Raw genomic sequence first — 17,656 nt, 5'->3', positions numbered from 1 at the left:
ATAAATTGCTTGCTGCAACTCTTGCCATTTTTCAAGCTGTCATCAACACTCACGTCATTCTCTTGCCAGCCAGGACAATCAGGACACTTTCCATTGTTCAGCAATAAAAAATTGAAGCACCTATTGACAACTCAATGCCATTACCGTAATGTTTAAATAAAAAATACTCGCATATTTGCATTCATTTGGCGCGCTACACGAGCAAATGCTTCCACTTCCGGGGCAACGACGCGTCATCTCTTACAGCCAAAGGACAACCCCTCGGAGTCCTGGTTGGCGCCAATCAGCGAGATGTCAGATATAACGCGCTCTCAACATATGTTTCACTCATCAATAGCAGCGTTTACTTTGCAAATTTCAAAAATAAGAGAGCTTGCAAATGTCGCGTGCAACAACAACATTGGCAGCATAACAACAAATACAACAACAGCAGCAACAACAACAAGTGAAAGTGTGACAACTGCTGACGAAAATGTTGGTTGGCGTGCCAAAATGATTTGGGCGTTGAGTCCTGTTACCATCATCAGCCACGCCCCCGCCTCTGAAACTTGAAAAAAATTAATGATGTTTTTGGTAGCGGCCTGCTGGCATTGTTAGGAGCGCGAGAACTGCGGCACATGTGTGACAGACTCGACTACTCCCAGACTCCCAGACTCCGAGACTCTCAGACTGACAGCCTGACTTTTCATATCCGTTTGCAAATTTTTAAGCTGCGATGAAAATTTCCTTTTATTTTCTTTCGTTTTTTTTTTTTTTTTGCATTGACGCGTAAACTGACATTGCTTTGCTTTTTAAAAGGGCAACCGAGATGCTGGCGATATGAAAAACTTTTGGGTCGAAAATCTGCGCACTTTTCTTGCCTGTTATGCTAATATGCTTTTAGCGAAAGAGTTTTGATTAATGATGTCTCAAAAAACAGTTTTAGCGACAGCTGTAGACTATTCTTCTTTCATTATTTTGTTCAGATTAAAACTAAATTTTCGTTAACGATATGAAAACTCATAAGCTCTCATCTTTCAGAAAAGGTTCAGGATTCGGTTGGCTGGTTGGTTGATTGGTTGGTTGCCCGTCCTCGTATTACGCTACTTTACTCTTTCAATATTTAATCAATGTCGAGCAGCAAACAATGATCATCAGCCAGCAGTCGGCATAATCAAAAAATCAAACAATTGACATTCAATATGGTCTAATTTTTTACGCTGCCATTAAACAAATTATTGGCATGCCATCCATAAGGGTCCAGCAACAAAAGCAAGGCAACCAAAAACCAACAGCACACAAAACAAACACAAAATGACAGGCGGAGTGCCCAATATTCCACAGGGACTTCAAACATATCAATAAACCAAACAATGATGAAAAAACAACAACAGTCCTCGTCCTATCTTTGGTAAAAGGAAGTGGCGTGCAAGGTTCTGGCCTGACTGTTTGACTGGTAATTGAAATTGTAGAATGGAACGAACGAGCCCTCTATAGTAATTGGGGTCCATTTTTGGGGGGAATGTGCGCAACTGTACAAACTTCAAATTTGGATTGAGAAGTAAGTTCGTCTTTCGAATTATTATAAAATGCGTTTCAAGCACTCGTTTGAGCTCGAAATTCCATAATGAATGAAACTTAGTCTTCAAACTAACTGGCATAGGTCCTAGGAACTTAAGGAATCGTAAACTGTATTTATTATTTATTAACAACAACGCCATCTAATTCCAACAAACATTTAAAAAAGGAAGCCAAGAAGAATTAGGCATAAGGATTGGGTATCCATATATTTTCAGACCAAAAATAAGAGGCACAACAAAAGATTCTTTCATATTGATAAAATGTTGAATACTGAAACATTTCCAATGAATCGGAAGGGTAGTATAAGAAGCAATAGATTAAAATGATTTATCAAGCTCAATTCGTTATTTTATAATTAATTTATACAAGTATGTTGCAATTAATTTCAATTTAGATTTATTCCTATGCATTTATTTCCATGCGGTTTGCCAGAGACTTAAGAGTTCACAAATTGCTTCTCAGCCGTGGAGTACAATTGACGTCAATAAATATTGTTTAATAATTATTATTTGATTATAATTTAAAGAAGACTTCTGCGAACACAGCAATTTTATTTTTTAAGTAAGACCAAAGTCCTCATGAACTTTGTTGGGCATTCAGATATGTTTGTACTATTATTACTCGTATTTTTCTTTAAGTTGTTCATTGTCTGCAGGACACTTTTTTCTGCAATTGACGCTCATCAGCAACAGGCTTGTGGAAAAAGAGTGGGGGCCCATAAATAATTGCCGCAAATTTGGTGTAAAATAAGTCAGAAATTAAATCAAAGGACTTATACGAGTTTATTCCCATAGCCCGGCACCATTCGAGTTTCCGCATAATTAAGTGCACTCAATAGCCTTCGCACTTCACTCGCAGACAGGCAGGCAGGACAACAGATTTACATAATGCACCAAAAGTGGAACAATGCGAGATAGTGCACGGGAAGAGGGGATACGGGAGGAGGGATGCTGGCAGAGGATTTATGTGTGGCACTTGAGTGCCGCAAATTAATTCAAATGAAATGCGCACACAATGAGGAAAAACTAGGGCAGCTTAATCCTCACCAATTTTTTTCTCTCTCCACTCGTACTTTTGCCTAATTTGCTGCAATTTCGACACCTTTTCCCAGCAGCTTTGATTTGCGCCAATCACGAAAATGTCAACGGCCAGACAAGCGCAGGACTCGTGACGCACTCGTATAAGAGGAAACTGGCGGCGACTCGGACGCTTGGTTTGCTTCATTTCCGCTTTTAATCACCCTCGAGACGGGGAAGATGGGCTTTTTCTATGGCTGCTGCCATTGTTTGACTCATTTTGACACCAGGACCAAACAGGCGCCACAAATCAGCTCGGAACACTCGTCGGCATCGCTCTCCTGGCATACAAACTAATTTCCCGTTAATGAGGGTGTCGTCTGCTGGCTGTTGCCTTTACTCATCTTTTTTGTTCTGATGAAGAATTTGGCCGTTGCTCACACATGCGCTCATTAATATATTTTTTTGCCTGAGCTGCGCAGGATAAAGATTAATTTACGCCTAGCCAAAATTTGACGTATGGCTGTCGGCCCAGCCAGTCAAAGGAAAAATGAATTGTGCTGGGGAAAAATGTTTCGGAAACTTTCTTTTATCTTCGCCTTTCAAGGCGCACATGAAGCGTTTAATTGTAATTAATTGAAAGTCAAAACTTGATGTGAGTGTGTAATGTGCATTTTAATTGGATTGTCGCCTTATGAAAATTAATGAGCAGCGAAGAAGAATTGTTGAATAGGAACAAATATTCAGATGTTCGATATTAAGTAATATTAGGAGCTGTTTTTTAATTCCGGCAACATTTATATACTTATCGGTTGTAGTAGTTGAGCATTTGAGCGACAAACATATTATAAATGTGGATTCAAAAGCTTATAAACATAATATGCTTAAAAAATCACTGCACCACCAAAAAGATAATTGTTATTCATAATATTGAAGGTATTCTGAATTCGTAATAAATAAAACCCAAACAATTCGAGCATAGTATTAAAATTTTTAGCCTGAGAATGTCTTTCTCCGGGACAAGACTAAAAAAAATAACTTTTCTATTCTTTATTTATGATGAGAAACATTCATCTAAAAACATAATTTTAATAACTTGAAAAATGCATAGGGACTATTTACGAATATATTTGTTTTGTGTTTTTATTTTGGTTTTGTCATGTTTTCTGAACTGTACGTTCATCTAACTAAAAATCCCATATTTTAACAACGAGTATTTTAAGAACTAAGAAATTCAACAAATCAATTAATATATTTAGTTATAAACTCAGTCCACGTTTGCGTGAAATGATTCATAGCTTTTCAATGTCAATAGGCGTTTTTATTCATAAATGTACAAATTGTAAGAAAATTCGTTTAATCAATCAATTGAAATACTTTGACAGTTATGTTGACCATATTAACCCACAAGAAATTTATGCATACAGAGCTCTGCACCTTTTGGGGATCCCAGATACTCGGACAACACTTACATTTCTTCTCTTGTGTAGTTTTTCTGTGAATAAAATCCCCGACTTGCTTTGTTTCTCCCACTCAGTAAATCACCTGCGAGGCCTTATCATCATCGCTTACGCTATAAAAGCTTCGTACATCGCCGAGTCAAGGCATCAGTCAACGCTCAGCAACAGCAGCAGAAGCAGCTTTATTTCAATTCTACCTAAAAGCACCTCAAGGAATACTCCAAAACTCAATATGAACTTCAACAAGGTTTTCGTTTTCGTCGCTCTCATCTTGGCCGTCTTTGCTGGTCAGTCCCAGGCTGGTTGGCTCAAGAAAATTGGCAAGAAAATTGTAAGTACTCGAACATCATTCTCTCTATATCCAATAATAATTACTTCTTTAAATTTGTAGGAACGTGTTGGCCAACACACTCGTGATGCCACCATCCAGGGTCTGGGAATTGCACAGCAGGCCGCGAATGTGGCCGCCACGGCCAGAGGTTGATGCAACTAATCCTCATTCTGTGTACCATAATATGTATTTATTTATTTATTAATATTTTGAGCTTAGTTTTGGAAATAAATTGAAATAATTATACAATTGCATTGTGTTTGGAACGTAACTTAATACTTTAATCAGTTTGGTTTGTTGCCATGACTGTTAGTGTTTGTTTTTAAAGAAGTGGATTCATTGATGATGGTGAAAATGAATGAAAATTAATCTGTTTCTAAATGAAACATTTTTCAAAAATAAATAGTTTATTTTATTTAAATTGCCATATTTTCTGCCTGTTCAGTTATTCTTTCTAATAATATACAAGTATGTTAATATTTTCTAAAAGTTGCATCTTTTCTTCAAGTTTATTAGGTTTAAAAACTTAAATGACCCTGCCGAATTTTTTGTTTGTTTTCCAATTTTAGTAAGTCTATACACATTTCTAATTCTGCAACAAAATGCTAAACTTTTTAGAGGCCTTTTGACGTATAATTTGTAGTGTATTATCTTGCAATGCATTTACAATTCATTCTGAAGAAGAAGGATTTAAGTTTTCTGTGTGCTGCTTTTCTACAAATTATCAAATATTAGTTGCTTTCTTTTTATAATATATATACACCCAATTCTGTTAATCTCCACCTATGCTTAATTAAGATGTTTAAATATGATATTTTTGACGAGGTTAAACTTTTCATCTCTTCTTAAAGTCCTTTCAGTCGAGAGCTGTTTTATGCTAACATTTTTTGCTGCATATATTCGTAGACAAGAGATGTGTAGTTAGTCTATACCTATCTATGCGCCTCTAATTTCATTTTTGTGGCAGACACAGACAAGGGAAATTCTAAACGCGTTATAAATCACACACAAAAGTGGCGAAGCACTCCACATATTTCGAACAGAGTGCTTTCTCCACGCACGGTAAAATAATAAAACGAAAGAAAAAGAGAACTGACCAGAGCCAAGTGCCAGACTCAGACTCGGGCTCGGGCTCGGACTCAGGCACAGGCACAGGATCGCGACAACAATGCAAAACAATTCAATTTGCGAAATATTTTTGTTGATTCTTTTTTCCAGAGCACGCACAAATGAACGAACTAACCGACGAATGCGAAAACGAATATGTGAAATGCTATATTTGTGAGTATGGGTGAGTATGAAAAATGAGCTGGATTCGGTTTGCGGCGCCTGAAGGCACACACACACAATCGAATTGCCTGCCGTTGTCTACTTGTCGCAGGATTTCGGTTTCAGAAATATGCCATCGAAAGGATTTTTGTGCGTATATGCGCTGGCGAGATTTATTACCGGCATTGACGATGCCATCACAAGCGCATTACATTGTCAGAATTAATAAAGGTGGCCCAGGACCCTGGCTGCGAACTTTCACCCCATTCACCCATTCACCCCTTCACAGATACAGATACTCGTACAGCTATAGACGAAGGCAATCCGTTGCAACAATTTAATAAATACATACTCGTATACATATGTATGTATGACAACAGATTTTGAATCGCTTTTTGGGCGCATTTCTAGCGTAAATGAAATTGTTTTCTGCTGACTACTACGCGTATATACGAATATGTATATCCATATGTATCCCCGAGTTACAAAACATTTTTATTGTGCCATCACGCGCATTGTGTTTATGCATTGAACTGCACGTTGGACCCTGCCTGACATTGGGTGAAAAAATAGCTTTAGTAATGAAAATTATTGAATTGCTGTCTACTTCCAGACGAATGCCCCTAAGTGGCATTTGGGTTGAGATCAGATATAGATCGTGTGAGGCAGATAAGGCACACATATGGATTCTTCTTTAAATGAATTGCTAGATGAAAACGAATAGATAGCATTCGATTTGAATGCAAACGAGCAGCCATTTCTTGGCGAAGAATTTATTTAAAATATTGTATTTTCAAATGCTTTTGACGAAGTTATAATCTTTTGATCTCTGTACGAATCAAAATATTTCATATACAACCAGCTGAAGTTTAATCGTGAAAGCATTCTGCTCTATTTGATTACTAAGTATTAGGAAATAATTTATTTCGACACAATAAATATTCTGCAAGACACGCGACTGAGTTGACTTTTGAAGTTTTATTAATTTTATATTATCCAGTCTAATATTTCTGTTAACTCGAAAATCATCGTAACTATAAATAATTTTTGGGTATAATCAAAACCATTTTTAAGAGACATAAATGCACAACCTTCGATGAAATCGACGTTTGAACTGCTGCCCGCGAAATCAACTTCATAGATTTCCCGTGCGTATGCAATTATATATGAATATATATATACTTGTATGTATATACATGTATTCTCAACTTCATGTCTTCACAGCAACTTTTGTATAGAATGCAGTACAAATTTAAAGATTTTGAAATAAAATGAAATAATTATACAATTGCATTGTGTTTGCAGCGTGGTTTAATATTTTAATCAGCTTAAGGACTAATTTTGTTCGTTGCTGCTCGCAAGTGTACGAGTCTGTTGTCATATTTGTTTCGAAAGAGGTGGATTCTTTGAGGATGATTGCGAGCTGCCAATGAAAATCTAACTATTTCTATGTTTGCAATTATTCAGTAAATGGAATAACCGATAGCAGAGATCCCGGTGCCCTCTTTAGACGCCTCATACGACGAGCGTAAAATTCTAAGCCCCAGCAGCAATGGCATAGGCAATGCCTCCAGCAGCTCCATCCAGTCCACATACATATATGAGGCAGAATAGCTTTATACAACATTTACATTTATTGTCTGTATGCTTTGTGTAGTTTTTCTGCGAATAAAATCCCCGACTTGCTTTGTTTCTCCCGCTCAGTAGATCACCGGCGAGGCCTTATCATCGCCAGCATGTTCTGTCGCTACGCTATAAAAGCTTCGTATATCGCCGAGCCAAGGCATCAGTCAACGCTCAGCAACAGCAGCAGAAGCAGCTTTATTTCAATTCTACCTAAAACCACCTCAAGGAATACTCCAAAACTCACTATGAACTTCAACAAGGTTTTCGTTTTCGTCGCTCTCATCTTGGCCGTCTTTGCTGGTCAGTCCCAGGCTGGTTGGCTCAAGAAAATTGGCAAGAAAATTGTAAGTACTCGAACATCATTCTCTCTATATGGTATCCAATAATAATTATTTCTTTAAATTTGTAGGAACGTGTTGGCCAACACACTCGTGATGCCACCATCCAGGGTCTGGGAATTGCACAGCAGGCAGCGAATGTGGCCGCCACGGCCAGAGGTTGAAGCAACTAATCCTCATTCTGTGTACCATAATATGTATTTAATTATTTATTAATATTTTGAACTGAGATTTGGAAATAAATTGCTTGTATTTATATTTATATATATATTTGTATTTGTTTGTTGTCATGGCTGTTAGTGCTTGTTTTTAAATAAGTGGATTCATTGAAGATGGCTGTGCACTGCCAATGACAATCGAACTGTTTGCAGTCATTCAATAAATGGAATAACGGATAGCAGAGATGTGTTATTCCGGTGACTCTTTTAGTCGCAGCGCATAGGGAATGCCTCCAGCAGCCTCATCCGTTGAATGACTCTTGCTGGGAACATAGTATGTATGTGATATTCAAGATAGACAATTGAATTGAAATAAAAGTGTCTGTAACCACCAATTGACACGACAAGGTTTTCTCAGTGTGCGATTTATTAAATAACTAAAAATCTATACACTTTCAGATTTTTATGTGCAGTTAAACCCCACCCCCTTCTTTAAAAAAGCACTAACAGCCATGACAACATTTGCTGACGGGCAGCAATAAAAAAATTATTTCCCAAACAGATTATAGCCGCTTAAAAATGATAAATCACGCTCCAAACTTTAAACACAATGCAAATGAAATGATGATGCCTGAAGTGCTAAGAAAGTCTAATTCGCAGCTAGATCCTGTACACAACCAGTCGCTAAGGAGCCAGCAAAGTCTGTAAATTTAGAGCGATGCGACGCTTGTTTCTGACACGGGGCGTTGCACTCTGTAAACATTTTTGCACCCACGGCAGTTGTGAAAAGCGAATTGAATTTAAATTTGCTCATTATGTGGTCGTGGTTGGCCCGCTGCTGGCTCGAGTAGTGCGAATAATGGTTATATTGAGCCATAAAAGGAATTAAGTCAAACATTATTTTTGGCTTAATGCAGTGCGCACAACCCCCAACTTGCTGGCGAATATTTTAAAAAATAACTTTCACCACCTTTTTGAAGCGGCCTGAGCAAATATTATTGATACATCGGCGGCTTCTCAATGGCTTGTAAACGATTTCTGAAGTGCTCCCAGCAGCCGCAGGGGTCCACATACTCGTATTCGGAGCGGCGCCTTATAACTGCGACGCATATTAAAATTTTGAACATATTTTCGAGTGTTGCTGGATTTTGATGCGCTCGCCACCCCGCCGGCTCCACTCGCAGATTACAAATGATTTTCCAGGATTTGTGCGCGGCTTACGTAAAATTTTACAATCAGCGCAACGGGCGACAGGAAGTTGTTAAATTAGATGTGCGAGCAAGATGTGTATGGTTGTGTCGATTTTTATTTTGTAATTTAAAATATATTATGTGATATTCTGTTCGGTCGGGGGTCAAATCAATGCATAAATTATGCGAACAGACAAAGGCTGATCTTTATTATTATTCAAATGATTTGACAGGCAGCCCAAGGCACGGCGGCCGTACTGTCATTTGTGCTTTCTAATCAGAGCGCCAAATATTGAATGATTGACTCCCTGGCAGCATTCTCTTCCAATACTCCACTTAAGCTGTCAATAATGCGTAGCATGTGCCTTGAATTTTCATGCCGCAGGCATTAAAAAGACGCACAAAGCTGCGACCAAGCCCTAAATTTCCCAAGCGACTTGTCATAAGTCGATAGACGCCTTGTAATTAGAGGAACTGTGCATTTCAATTCGAGTCTCTGGCAAACCTGAATACACTTGACAAAAAGTATATTACATACGTATCTGGGCAGATCTGCCTTTGCGCAGTTATTCTCATCAATCTATTAATTTATTATTCAAATTTACTTTGAATATGATTTTGGTTGATACAAAAATCTTACAAGATGCATCACACATTCTTTTTGAAACAACTAAATACAAAAATGGGAAAATGTGTTATCAGTGAAATTTAATTTCAATTTATTTCCAAAACTTAGGTCAAAATATTAATAAATAAATAAATACATATTATGGTACACAGAATGAGGATTAGTTGCATCAACCTCTGGCCGTGGCGGCCACATTCGCTGCCTGCTGTGCAATTCCCAGACCCTGGATGGTGGCATCACGAGTGTGTTGGCCAACACGTTCCTACAAATTTAAAGAAATAATTATTATTGGATACCATATAGAGAGAATGATGTTCGAGTACTTACAATTTTCTTGCCAATTTTCTTGAGCCAACCAGCCTGGGACTGGCCAGCAAAGACGGCCAAGATGAGAGCGACGAAAACGAAAACCTTGTTGAAGTTCATATTGAGTTTTGGAGTATTCCTTGAGGTGGTTTTAGGTAGAATTGAAATAAAGCTGCTTCTGCTGCTGTTGCTGAGCGTTGACTGATGCCTTGACTCGGCAATGTGCGAAGCTTTTATAGCGTGGCGACAGAACAAGCTGGCGATGATAAGGCCTCACCGGTGATCTACTGAGCGGGAGAAACAAAGCAAGTCGGGGATTTTATTCGCCGAAACCATACAGAGAAGAAAGTACATATTGTATGTGGGATCCCCGAGATGTGCACAGCTCTGTTATATATGTATGTATGTATACATTTCTTGTGGACTCATTTGGCAAGCATAGCTGTCGCAGCATTTTAATTGATTGATTGAACGAAATTCGTGTTCAACGGCTATGACTCATTTCTCTCAAAAGTGCACATAGCTTAGATTATTCTAAATATTCGATGCATATCCAAGTACTACAAGTCACTAAAATAAATAAGAAATAATTAAAAAGTAGTTTCTTTAGAAAGAGGGGGAAGAGAAAATATTATATACCAGCTATACCGTATAATAGTTGAAATAGATGGATCCACATATTTTATAACTCTCAATGCTAATTTATTGTGTTTATTCTACAGTTTCGATAATATTAGTCGGCTAAAAATGATTTTTGGAGAAATAAAGAGTCCAGGTTTTATAAGAAATTGCATGAAATCATGTTGGACTAAAGACACATATTATTTTCTTTATATTTCTGTATAGTAGAGGTCTACTACTATTATGAATGTATTTATTTAACAGTTAAACAAATTATACTAATTTAAAAATAATTGTATTGTCAATTAACTATAAATCCAGAAATATAATGGTAAAAAAATGTGAATTAATACAAAATGAATTTGTAATTGATCTTAACAGATAGCTATAGATGAATAGATGAATATTCATGAATAAAATATATTTAAAAATACTTTTTTGATGAAAGTTTTGAATTGAGAGAAGCATTATGTGTTAATAAGTACATAGATTTAAGTTTTGGGCAGTATGATTACAAAGTTGAGATGATGACAGAGATAAAAGCCGTTGTGATCGCCATTGTTTGAAGATATGCCAGTCACTATTTATGGAGAACAAATTAAGTAACTTAAGAGTACGTAAGGAATCTATGAAATGTTAACCAAGTGCAGGAGACATCATTTGTTAGCTGAAACTGTGATGCATTTTAAAATGTTTGTAGTGGAAAGGTATAAATAATTAACAAATATAATTTAAGACCGTGACTTGACGCCTCATGCATTTAGAGAAGCTGAGATTTGGATGTAAATTAGTAAGGATTTGAATCTTTGACGTTCTTTAACTGACCCGAGGTCAAGAAAAAAAAAGCGAGAATTAGATTGTTTTATATTTTATGAGGAGACTTTTTTCGGAGTCCACGCATATCGTTTTCGGGAAAACATTGCTCTATGGTCGTTGCGGGCTTTACAAATTGGCCATACGAGTAACTGCTATGATTTTCTTAAATCAAATCAGATCTAAAACAAATACACTTTGGAGGGGAATCTTTTGGGTTGATATTTTAGAAGTCGACGACATCGACTTCATTTTCTTTGCGTGCATTTAAATTCTCATCAATTTTGGCCATGTTTTGTTTTTGTTGTGCTGTTGAAACTATTTTCTCAAAGCGCTCTGATAATTTAATGTAAACTTTGTGGTCACGTGTCGCGTGGCGCATGCAGGGGGAATATGAATACGAAGGATGCCACACATGTAAGTAAATCAGAGCAAATTACACAATTCACACACACATACATTCAAATATACATAGATACTCGTATATGCACATGACCCGGTGGCAATGGCAGTGGTTTCACTTACAAACTTGCATGGTTGTAAGTGAAAAGGTTCACAAGTGTTTTGACATTTAAATGTGTTTTCCCATCAAAATGACCAGCAGCCGAGGGCAGGGCAGAGCGGGGCAGGGCAAAAGGGCGCAGAGGCCCAGTGGCACAAGGTCTATTATCAAGGGAGCTCTTACACTTGTGCAAATGGTGGAAGTTTATGGGAATAATGCTCTGGACACAAACAACCCTGTTGGTAACTCGCTGATTAGAGGATACTATGTATGGAAGTTGTTTGGCATATTAAGAATGTTTATTTGCAATTATTTGAATAATAATTTGATAAATAACAAAGTAACAAGTGAGTAGCATTATTTTATAATGCGATATGATATGCAATTTGTATATGTATTGGCATCAAATTAAATTGAAACAGTAATAACATTACAAATGGTAAGCAAACATAACTAATTAAACTTCAAGAAATAAACAAATAATTGAAACAAGTTTTAAAAAATAATTCGTCTTCTTGTTCTAGCCAATAAAGCGATGTCCGAAGAGGTATAAGCCAGTCGGGCAAGCTTTATCTCAAACCGCAGCCATGCGCGGGTCCAGATTCCCTTGGAAAAGGTTCAAAAGCCCTCATCATTGATCCGATGGGGGGTTAAGGTTTAATAAACAGGTTGGCAAGCTATGATCCTTCTCCCAGTCGTGTTGGTTATTGGTTCTAGAAAATCACCTACTGTGAGGAAAGAGAGAGAGAAAGTTCGATTGAAAGTAGGTTCAAAAATAGTCGCCAAGAACATTTTTGAAAATTTGTTTTTATAATTGTAAGCAAAGGAGCTATTTTCTTTAGAAATGGGATAATTTTTAGGTATATTTTCTCAAATTATAGCTGCTTCGGGGTTTTATGAAGAAACCATCAAAAAATCGTTAAAACATTGCTTAAGATATTATTATATCTTTCTTGATTCTGTTAGCTCATGCTATTGTTCCTAGACTATGCATATAAGCTATAAGCTATATTGTATAAAAAACCTATTGGCAATCAAACAAAGTGCTATCCTTTATGTATAATTTATACTATTATATATAATTAGTACAAGTATATATAATTAGTAAAACAACGTCGCTGAAAAGTTAAAGAAATAGTCATAAACTAGCTGAAAGCGCCTAAAATGTATGCCATGTTGAAGTTCATATTATTTTTTTAAATATTCCTTGGAAAGTGTTGACTATCTACAAATATTGGAATATTAGAACCTTTACCACTTGTGCGAAGCACGTCGTCCAATTTAGTGGTAAGGTAAATTTCATTCCCTGTGAAGATTATTTTCTTTTGTTATAAATGTTAATTATTTGATTGACTCGAACTAATTTGCCACAATTGCCGTTGAAGTCAAACGCCAGCGAGCACAACTGTACACGCCTAGTATTTGAACTGAAATCTATTCTAAAACACGCACTTCTCTCACGCACATACGAGTACATGCATACACATGCCATATCAACCACCGGTTGGTGGTTGGGTGGCTTTAATTTCCACCATAAAAAAACAACAACTTATTTTACAACAATAGACAACAAATGAATTAAACTAGCAGGCGAGGGATGCGCTGTGGCGTGAATGTGCGCATTGCCAGGATATGCCACTAATTTCCTTAACAAGTACAAACGCTTTATGGGTCTTGACTTCAGCTCCAAATCAAATGCAAAGCTCTTTCCCATCCCAACCACCAAACCAAACATTTTAGCTGGTTCCGTGTATCTTTCCGGTTTGCTGTCTATACAGTTTTTGTTGCTGCTGTTGTTGTTGTGGTTGTTGTTGTTGCTGGCTCTGGTGCAATGTAAATAAAATCGCTCGAATTAACTGCTGACTGACAGCTACAACCGACAGGAGGCTGCCTACATATCATATCTGGGAGCGCACAAACCGGTATAATGCGACATATCCACTGAGAAGGCTTTGCGCCTGAAAGCACTTCAGTAAGACAACAACAACAACAACAAATGCAACTGTTCTTAATGGTAATTAAAAGCAGCTAGTCACAAAGAGGATGGAGCAGGATTATAAAGAATTTCCACGATTTTTGCAATAGAAATTCATTTATTTACTCAGTGCCACATGCATTTCTACAGTTGAGCTTTAAACTAACAAATGCTTTACTTATAAATTGATCAACTTGTTCTGTTTTTTACTGCAGCTTATAATATGTTGAACAAGTTCTTGAATTATATAAATTATACTATGAAGTATATTAGATCTACTATATATGCTATATTTAAAAATAAGCGTGGGGGATATTTTTTCTTTAAATACTAAAGACATTTATCTGCAAATTTTTTATCATTTCATCGCGGCATTTGATTTACTTTTATTTGATGACAATAATTTAACGTAAATATTGGTACACGTATATTTTTATAAGCAGTTTGGAAGACTTTAGGGTACTATTAAAGCAATGATACCCATCATAAAAATAGAGCACGTCACCCATGCAAGGGGGATTTTTTTCTTTCAACGCAGCTGCTTCACAAAGGGAATTACAAAGCGCAGCAGCTGCAGCCACAGATCAGAGCAAACAGACCTGTAAACTGATAAGACTAGACTACTTGACAACGCAAATCGACGGCATTATGGCAACAAAGGCATCGAAAAATAAACGCCGCAAGCTAAGCAAAAGCGCACCTCTCATATTTATTTCAGCACTACAGTTGTGGATCCCTATAACGAACCAAATACTACACTTACTATCGAAATGACTTGAAGATGAAATGAATGAACTTTAAGCAAAATCTGAAAAATTACTCGTATACTATAAGAGCAAAGTCTACAAAGCTCATAAAAGACCATCTATTTGTTTTTTCATACAAATATTATTATTATTTATAATGAATTAATTTTTCTAGACTTTCAGATTTTTTAACACTTTTCGCTGATATTTCAGAAGAAGTTAATTGTTATTTAAATGAGATAATCCAGTAGTAATCTGTATTCCAGCTATTTTTCCTTAAGAAACTTTTTTGATCTAACTCATATATTGTTATACATTTTTAAACTGTCCCGCTTAGTCATCATAGAGACACCACACTGCCAGCTTTTTGAGCGCTCATTCACCTACAAGTTCCTAAAGAGCACGAACGTATAGTAGTCGTATCTGTAGAAAAACCCGTCTGGAATTTCATTCATAAATTGCTTGTCGCATTGTTATTGAGATTGTTTTTGTTGTTGTGACATGCTGTCGAAAGTACATGCATACATACATTTGTGTTCGATGATTAATTTGCAACATCTAACCACTTTAATGTCTCATTCGGTGGCAGCTAATTGACAGTGTGCGGTGTTTCCCAAATGTTTGGTGATTTTTTATTGGATTTCGCAGAATATTGTAGTAAATGTTTGAGGCCAGGCTTCATTTGTACATTTTTGTGAATAACGCATCAGATATTTTATTGGAGAACCCCGGCACATCTGTTGCTTCTAACAAAAAATTTAATAAAATTATAACAAAGATGAACTCACATAGGACAAAGTTATCAAACATTATTTTGGCAATAATTTATTATGAAAAATTCATATAGTACTTATGCCCGTCTAGGGAGGAATTCAGGCCTAGGTTTTTAAAGTTATTTACGTATTTACTTACACATCATACGATCCAATTAGTACCTCTTGCAGAAAACATCATATTTAAACCGACCACAAAGTTCAGCTTCATTGTAAGTGAGCGTAAATGTACATTTCTTATTTTTTGTGCTTATTGTGAGTTCTTACCTTTCTACGCAGCAGTTTTATTTTTAACAAAATTTGGAAAAAATAATTCTCCATTGCCCTATGGCTATACATAAAGTAAACAACAACAAAAATGTGCTATTGAAAATATAATCGAGTGTAGTATATGTACATACATATATACGTAAAAGAGTGTTGCCAACTAAAGTGTTAGTAGTTAAACACCTAGCGGCAGCAAAGTACATTTGCGCCATCGTACAGTGAAAAAAATTTCAGCGCCACCTACCGGCAACAGTATATGTAACTGCCTCTTGTTTTTAAAATATGACAAAGGCAATGTGGCGGCTAAGAGCCTCCGAATAAACACGATACGAGTAAAATGATGGGTTTCTGCAGCCAAGGCCGGCTATTATTCTGTATTTCACTTAAAACATATAATAAATGTTGCAGTACACAACTTGAATTGCATTAAAAACAGCAAAGTTGGTGTGGCATATATAAAGTTGTTCGTTTAGGCAGTATTTTCTTTTATGTGTTTAAGCTGCACATTTAACACCTTATTGCTAATGCGAATAGGCACCAGAGGCAAAGTACAATAGTTGATTTATTATTTGAAGGGACTCAATAACAATTCATTGATAATGCCTTACTCTTTTAATAATAATTTTGTTGATTCTTCTTCTTCTTGACTGGACTTCAAACCCGTTATCGGGCTATGACCTGACGTAACACAGCTCTCCACGCGCCTCTGCTTCGCGCGCGTCGCTTCCAGTTGGTCACTCCGCAGGTAGTAAGTGCGTTCTCTACCTGGTCCTTCCAACGTAGGCAAGGCCTCCCCCGTCGTCGTCTCCCCCCAACATCCGCATCGAGAACTTTTTTCGCTGGGGCGTCTTCTTCCATACGCACGACATGACCTAGCCAGCTTAGCCGCTGGATGTTTATTCGCTTGACTATGTCAATGTCAGCGTAGAGCTCGTACAGTTCGCTGTTCCATCGTATGCGGTAGTCGTCGCCAACGCGTATGGGACCGAAGATCTTCCGAAGCATCTTTCTCTCAAACACTGCAAGAGCTGCTGCATCAGTCTGCGATATCACCCATGCTTCTGCACCATAAAGCAGCACGGGGAGGATGAGCGTCTTGTAGAGCGTTAGCTTGGTTTTTCGGGAAAGGTCTCTGCTACTCAATTGCCTACTGAGGCTGAAGTAGCATCGATTGGCTAGAGTTACTCTGGTGGTGAGTAGCACCAGATTTGAACACCTTGATATCCACAAAGCTACCTGGCAGTCACCCGATCGAATGACAAAAAATCAAATAGACCATGTTGTGATAGATGGAAGGCATGCATCCAGTGTGCTGGACGTGCGTACGTTCCGTGGTGTGAATATTGATTCGGACCACCAACTTGTTGCAGCCAAGGTCCGCATGCGATTATGCATGGCGAAAAATGTACGCCCCAACACGCAGCGAAAACTAGACGTCGGAAAGCTGCTAGCACAACAGACTGCCGAAGCTTACTCCGCTCAACTCTCTGAGCTGCTTTCTCAACCGTTCTCGGAAACCGATACTGGTAGCGGACTTTGGGCACATATTTCCCGCTCACTGCACACAGCCGCAGAAGATGTCATTGGTTTCCAACAGCCGCTACCGAGAAACCAATGGTACGACGAGGAGTGCCGCGAAGCCACTGCAGCGAAGAATGCCGCGTACAAAAGAACCCTGCAGACGGCGACAACGCGCGCTGTGCATGATGTATATCGGGAGAAGAAGAGGGAGGAGAGGCGGCTTTTTAGACGCAAGAAGAGAGAGCAAGAAAAGCGAGAGCGAGAGGAGATGGAGCTTTGTAGAGACAGGAACGACGCTAGGAAATTTTTCCAGAAGGTGAAGCGTCTAACACAAGGTTTTAAGCCCGCAGCGTCAGCCTGTAAGAACTCGGAAGGAAATCTGGTGGTGGACGGGCAAGCGGCACTGAGACTGTGGAGGGAACATTTCTCCAATCTTCTATCAGGCGAAGATGTTAACAATTCCGCCAGCGGAGATGACCCCACAGAACCGATCGCCGACGATGGTATTGAAGTACCGTCACCTAGCCATGACGAAGTCGAAACAGCCATCCAGCGG

At 37.9% G+C, this 17,656-nt stretch overlaps 3 protein-coding genes across 3 annotated transcripts; 2 read left to right on the top strand and 1 right to left on the bottom strand.

Annotated features, from left to right (window-relative positions):
• Positions 1-4,212: 4,212 nt before the first annotated feature.
• Positions 4,213-4,573, top strand: LOC115621082 (sarcotoxin-1B). Its single transcript, XM_030514612.1, has 2 exons — positions 4,213-4,367; positions 4,428-4,573. The coding sequence occupies exons 1-2, from the start codon at positions 4,269-4,271 to the stop codon at positions 4,518-4,520; spliced, it is 192 nt and encodes a 63-aa protein (XP_030370472.1). The 5' UTR covers positions 4,213-4,268; the 3' UTR covers positions 4,521-4,573.
• A 2,899-nt stretch (positions 4,574-7,472) lies between these two features.
• Positions 7,473-7,864, top strand: LOC115621100 (sarcotoxin-1B). The gene is made up of 2 exons (XM_030514639.1): positions 7,473-7,606; positions 7,672-7,864. Exons 1-2 carry the CDS (start codon positions 7,508-7,510, stop codon positions 7,762-7,764), a joined length of 192 nt encoding a protein of 63 aa, XP_030370499.1. The 5' UTR covers positions 7,473-7,507; the 3' UTR covers positions 7,765-7,864.
• Positions 7,865-9,639: 1,775 nt separating this feature from the next.
• LOC115621350 (sarcotoxin-1B) lies at positions 9,640-10,073 on the bottom strand. Its single transcript, XM_030514972.1, has 2 exons — positions 9,904-10,073; positions 9,640-9,838 (listed from the first exon to the last, which is right to left on the bottom strand). The coding sequence occupies exons 1-2, from the start codon at positions 10,000-10,002 to the stop codon at positions 9,746-9,748; spliced, it is 192 nt and encodes a 63-aa protein (XP_030370832.1). The 5' UTR covers positions 10,003-10,073; the 3' UTR covers positions 9,640-9,745.
• Between the last annotated feature and the right edge of the window lie 7,583 nt (positions 10,074-17,656).

The sequence above is a fragment of the Scaptodrosophila lebanonensis genome, unplaced genomic scaffold (genome assembly GCF_003285725.1).
Source record: "Scaptodrosophila lebanonensis strain 11010-0011.00,11010-0021.00 unplaced genomic scaffold, SlebRS2 tig00000024-arrow-pilon, whole genome shotgun sequence".
Classification (NCBI taxonomy): Eukaryota; Metazoa; Arthropoda; class Insecta; order Diptera; family Drosophilidae; genus Scaptodrosophila; species Scaptodrosophila lebanonensis.
The sequence above is the reverse complement of the archived record's forward strand: the minus strand, read 5'-3'. Positions and strand labels throughout refer to the sequence as shown.

Coding starts and splice junctions, on each gene's coding strand:
- LOC115621082 (XM_030514612.1), top strand. CDS start 4,269: ATGAACTTCAACAAGGTTTTCGTTTTCGTCGCTCTCATCTTGGCCGTC. Junction 4,368..4,427: donor AGAAAATTGGCAAGAAAATT/GTAAGTACTCGA, acceptor TTAAATTTGTAG/GAACGTGTTGGCCAACACAC.
- LOC115621100 (XM_030514639.1), top strand. CDS start 7,508: ATGAACTTCAACAAGGTTTTCGTTTTCGTCGCTCTCATCTTGGCCGTC. Junction 7,607..7,671: donor AGAAAATTGGCAAGAAAATT/GTAAGTACTCGA, acceptor TTAAATTTGTAG/GAACGTGTTGGCCAACACAC.
- LOC115621350 (XM_030514972.1), bottom strand. CDS start 10,002: ATGAACTTCAACAAGGTTTTCGTTTTCGTCGCTCTCATCTTGGCCGTC. Junction 9,839..9,903: donor AGAAAATTGGCAAGAAAATT/GTAAGTACTCGA, acceptor TTAAATTTGTAG/GAACGTGTTGGCCAACACAC.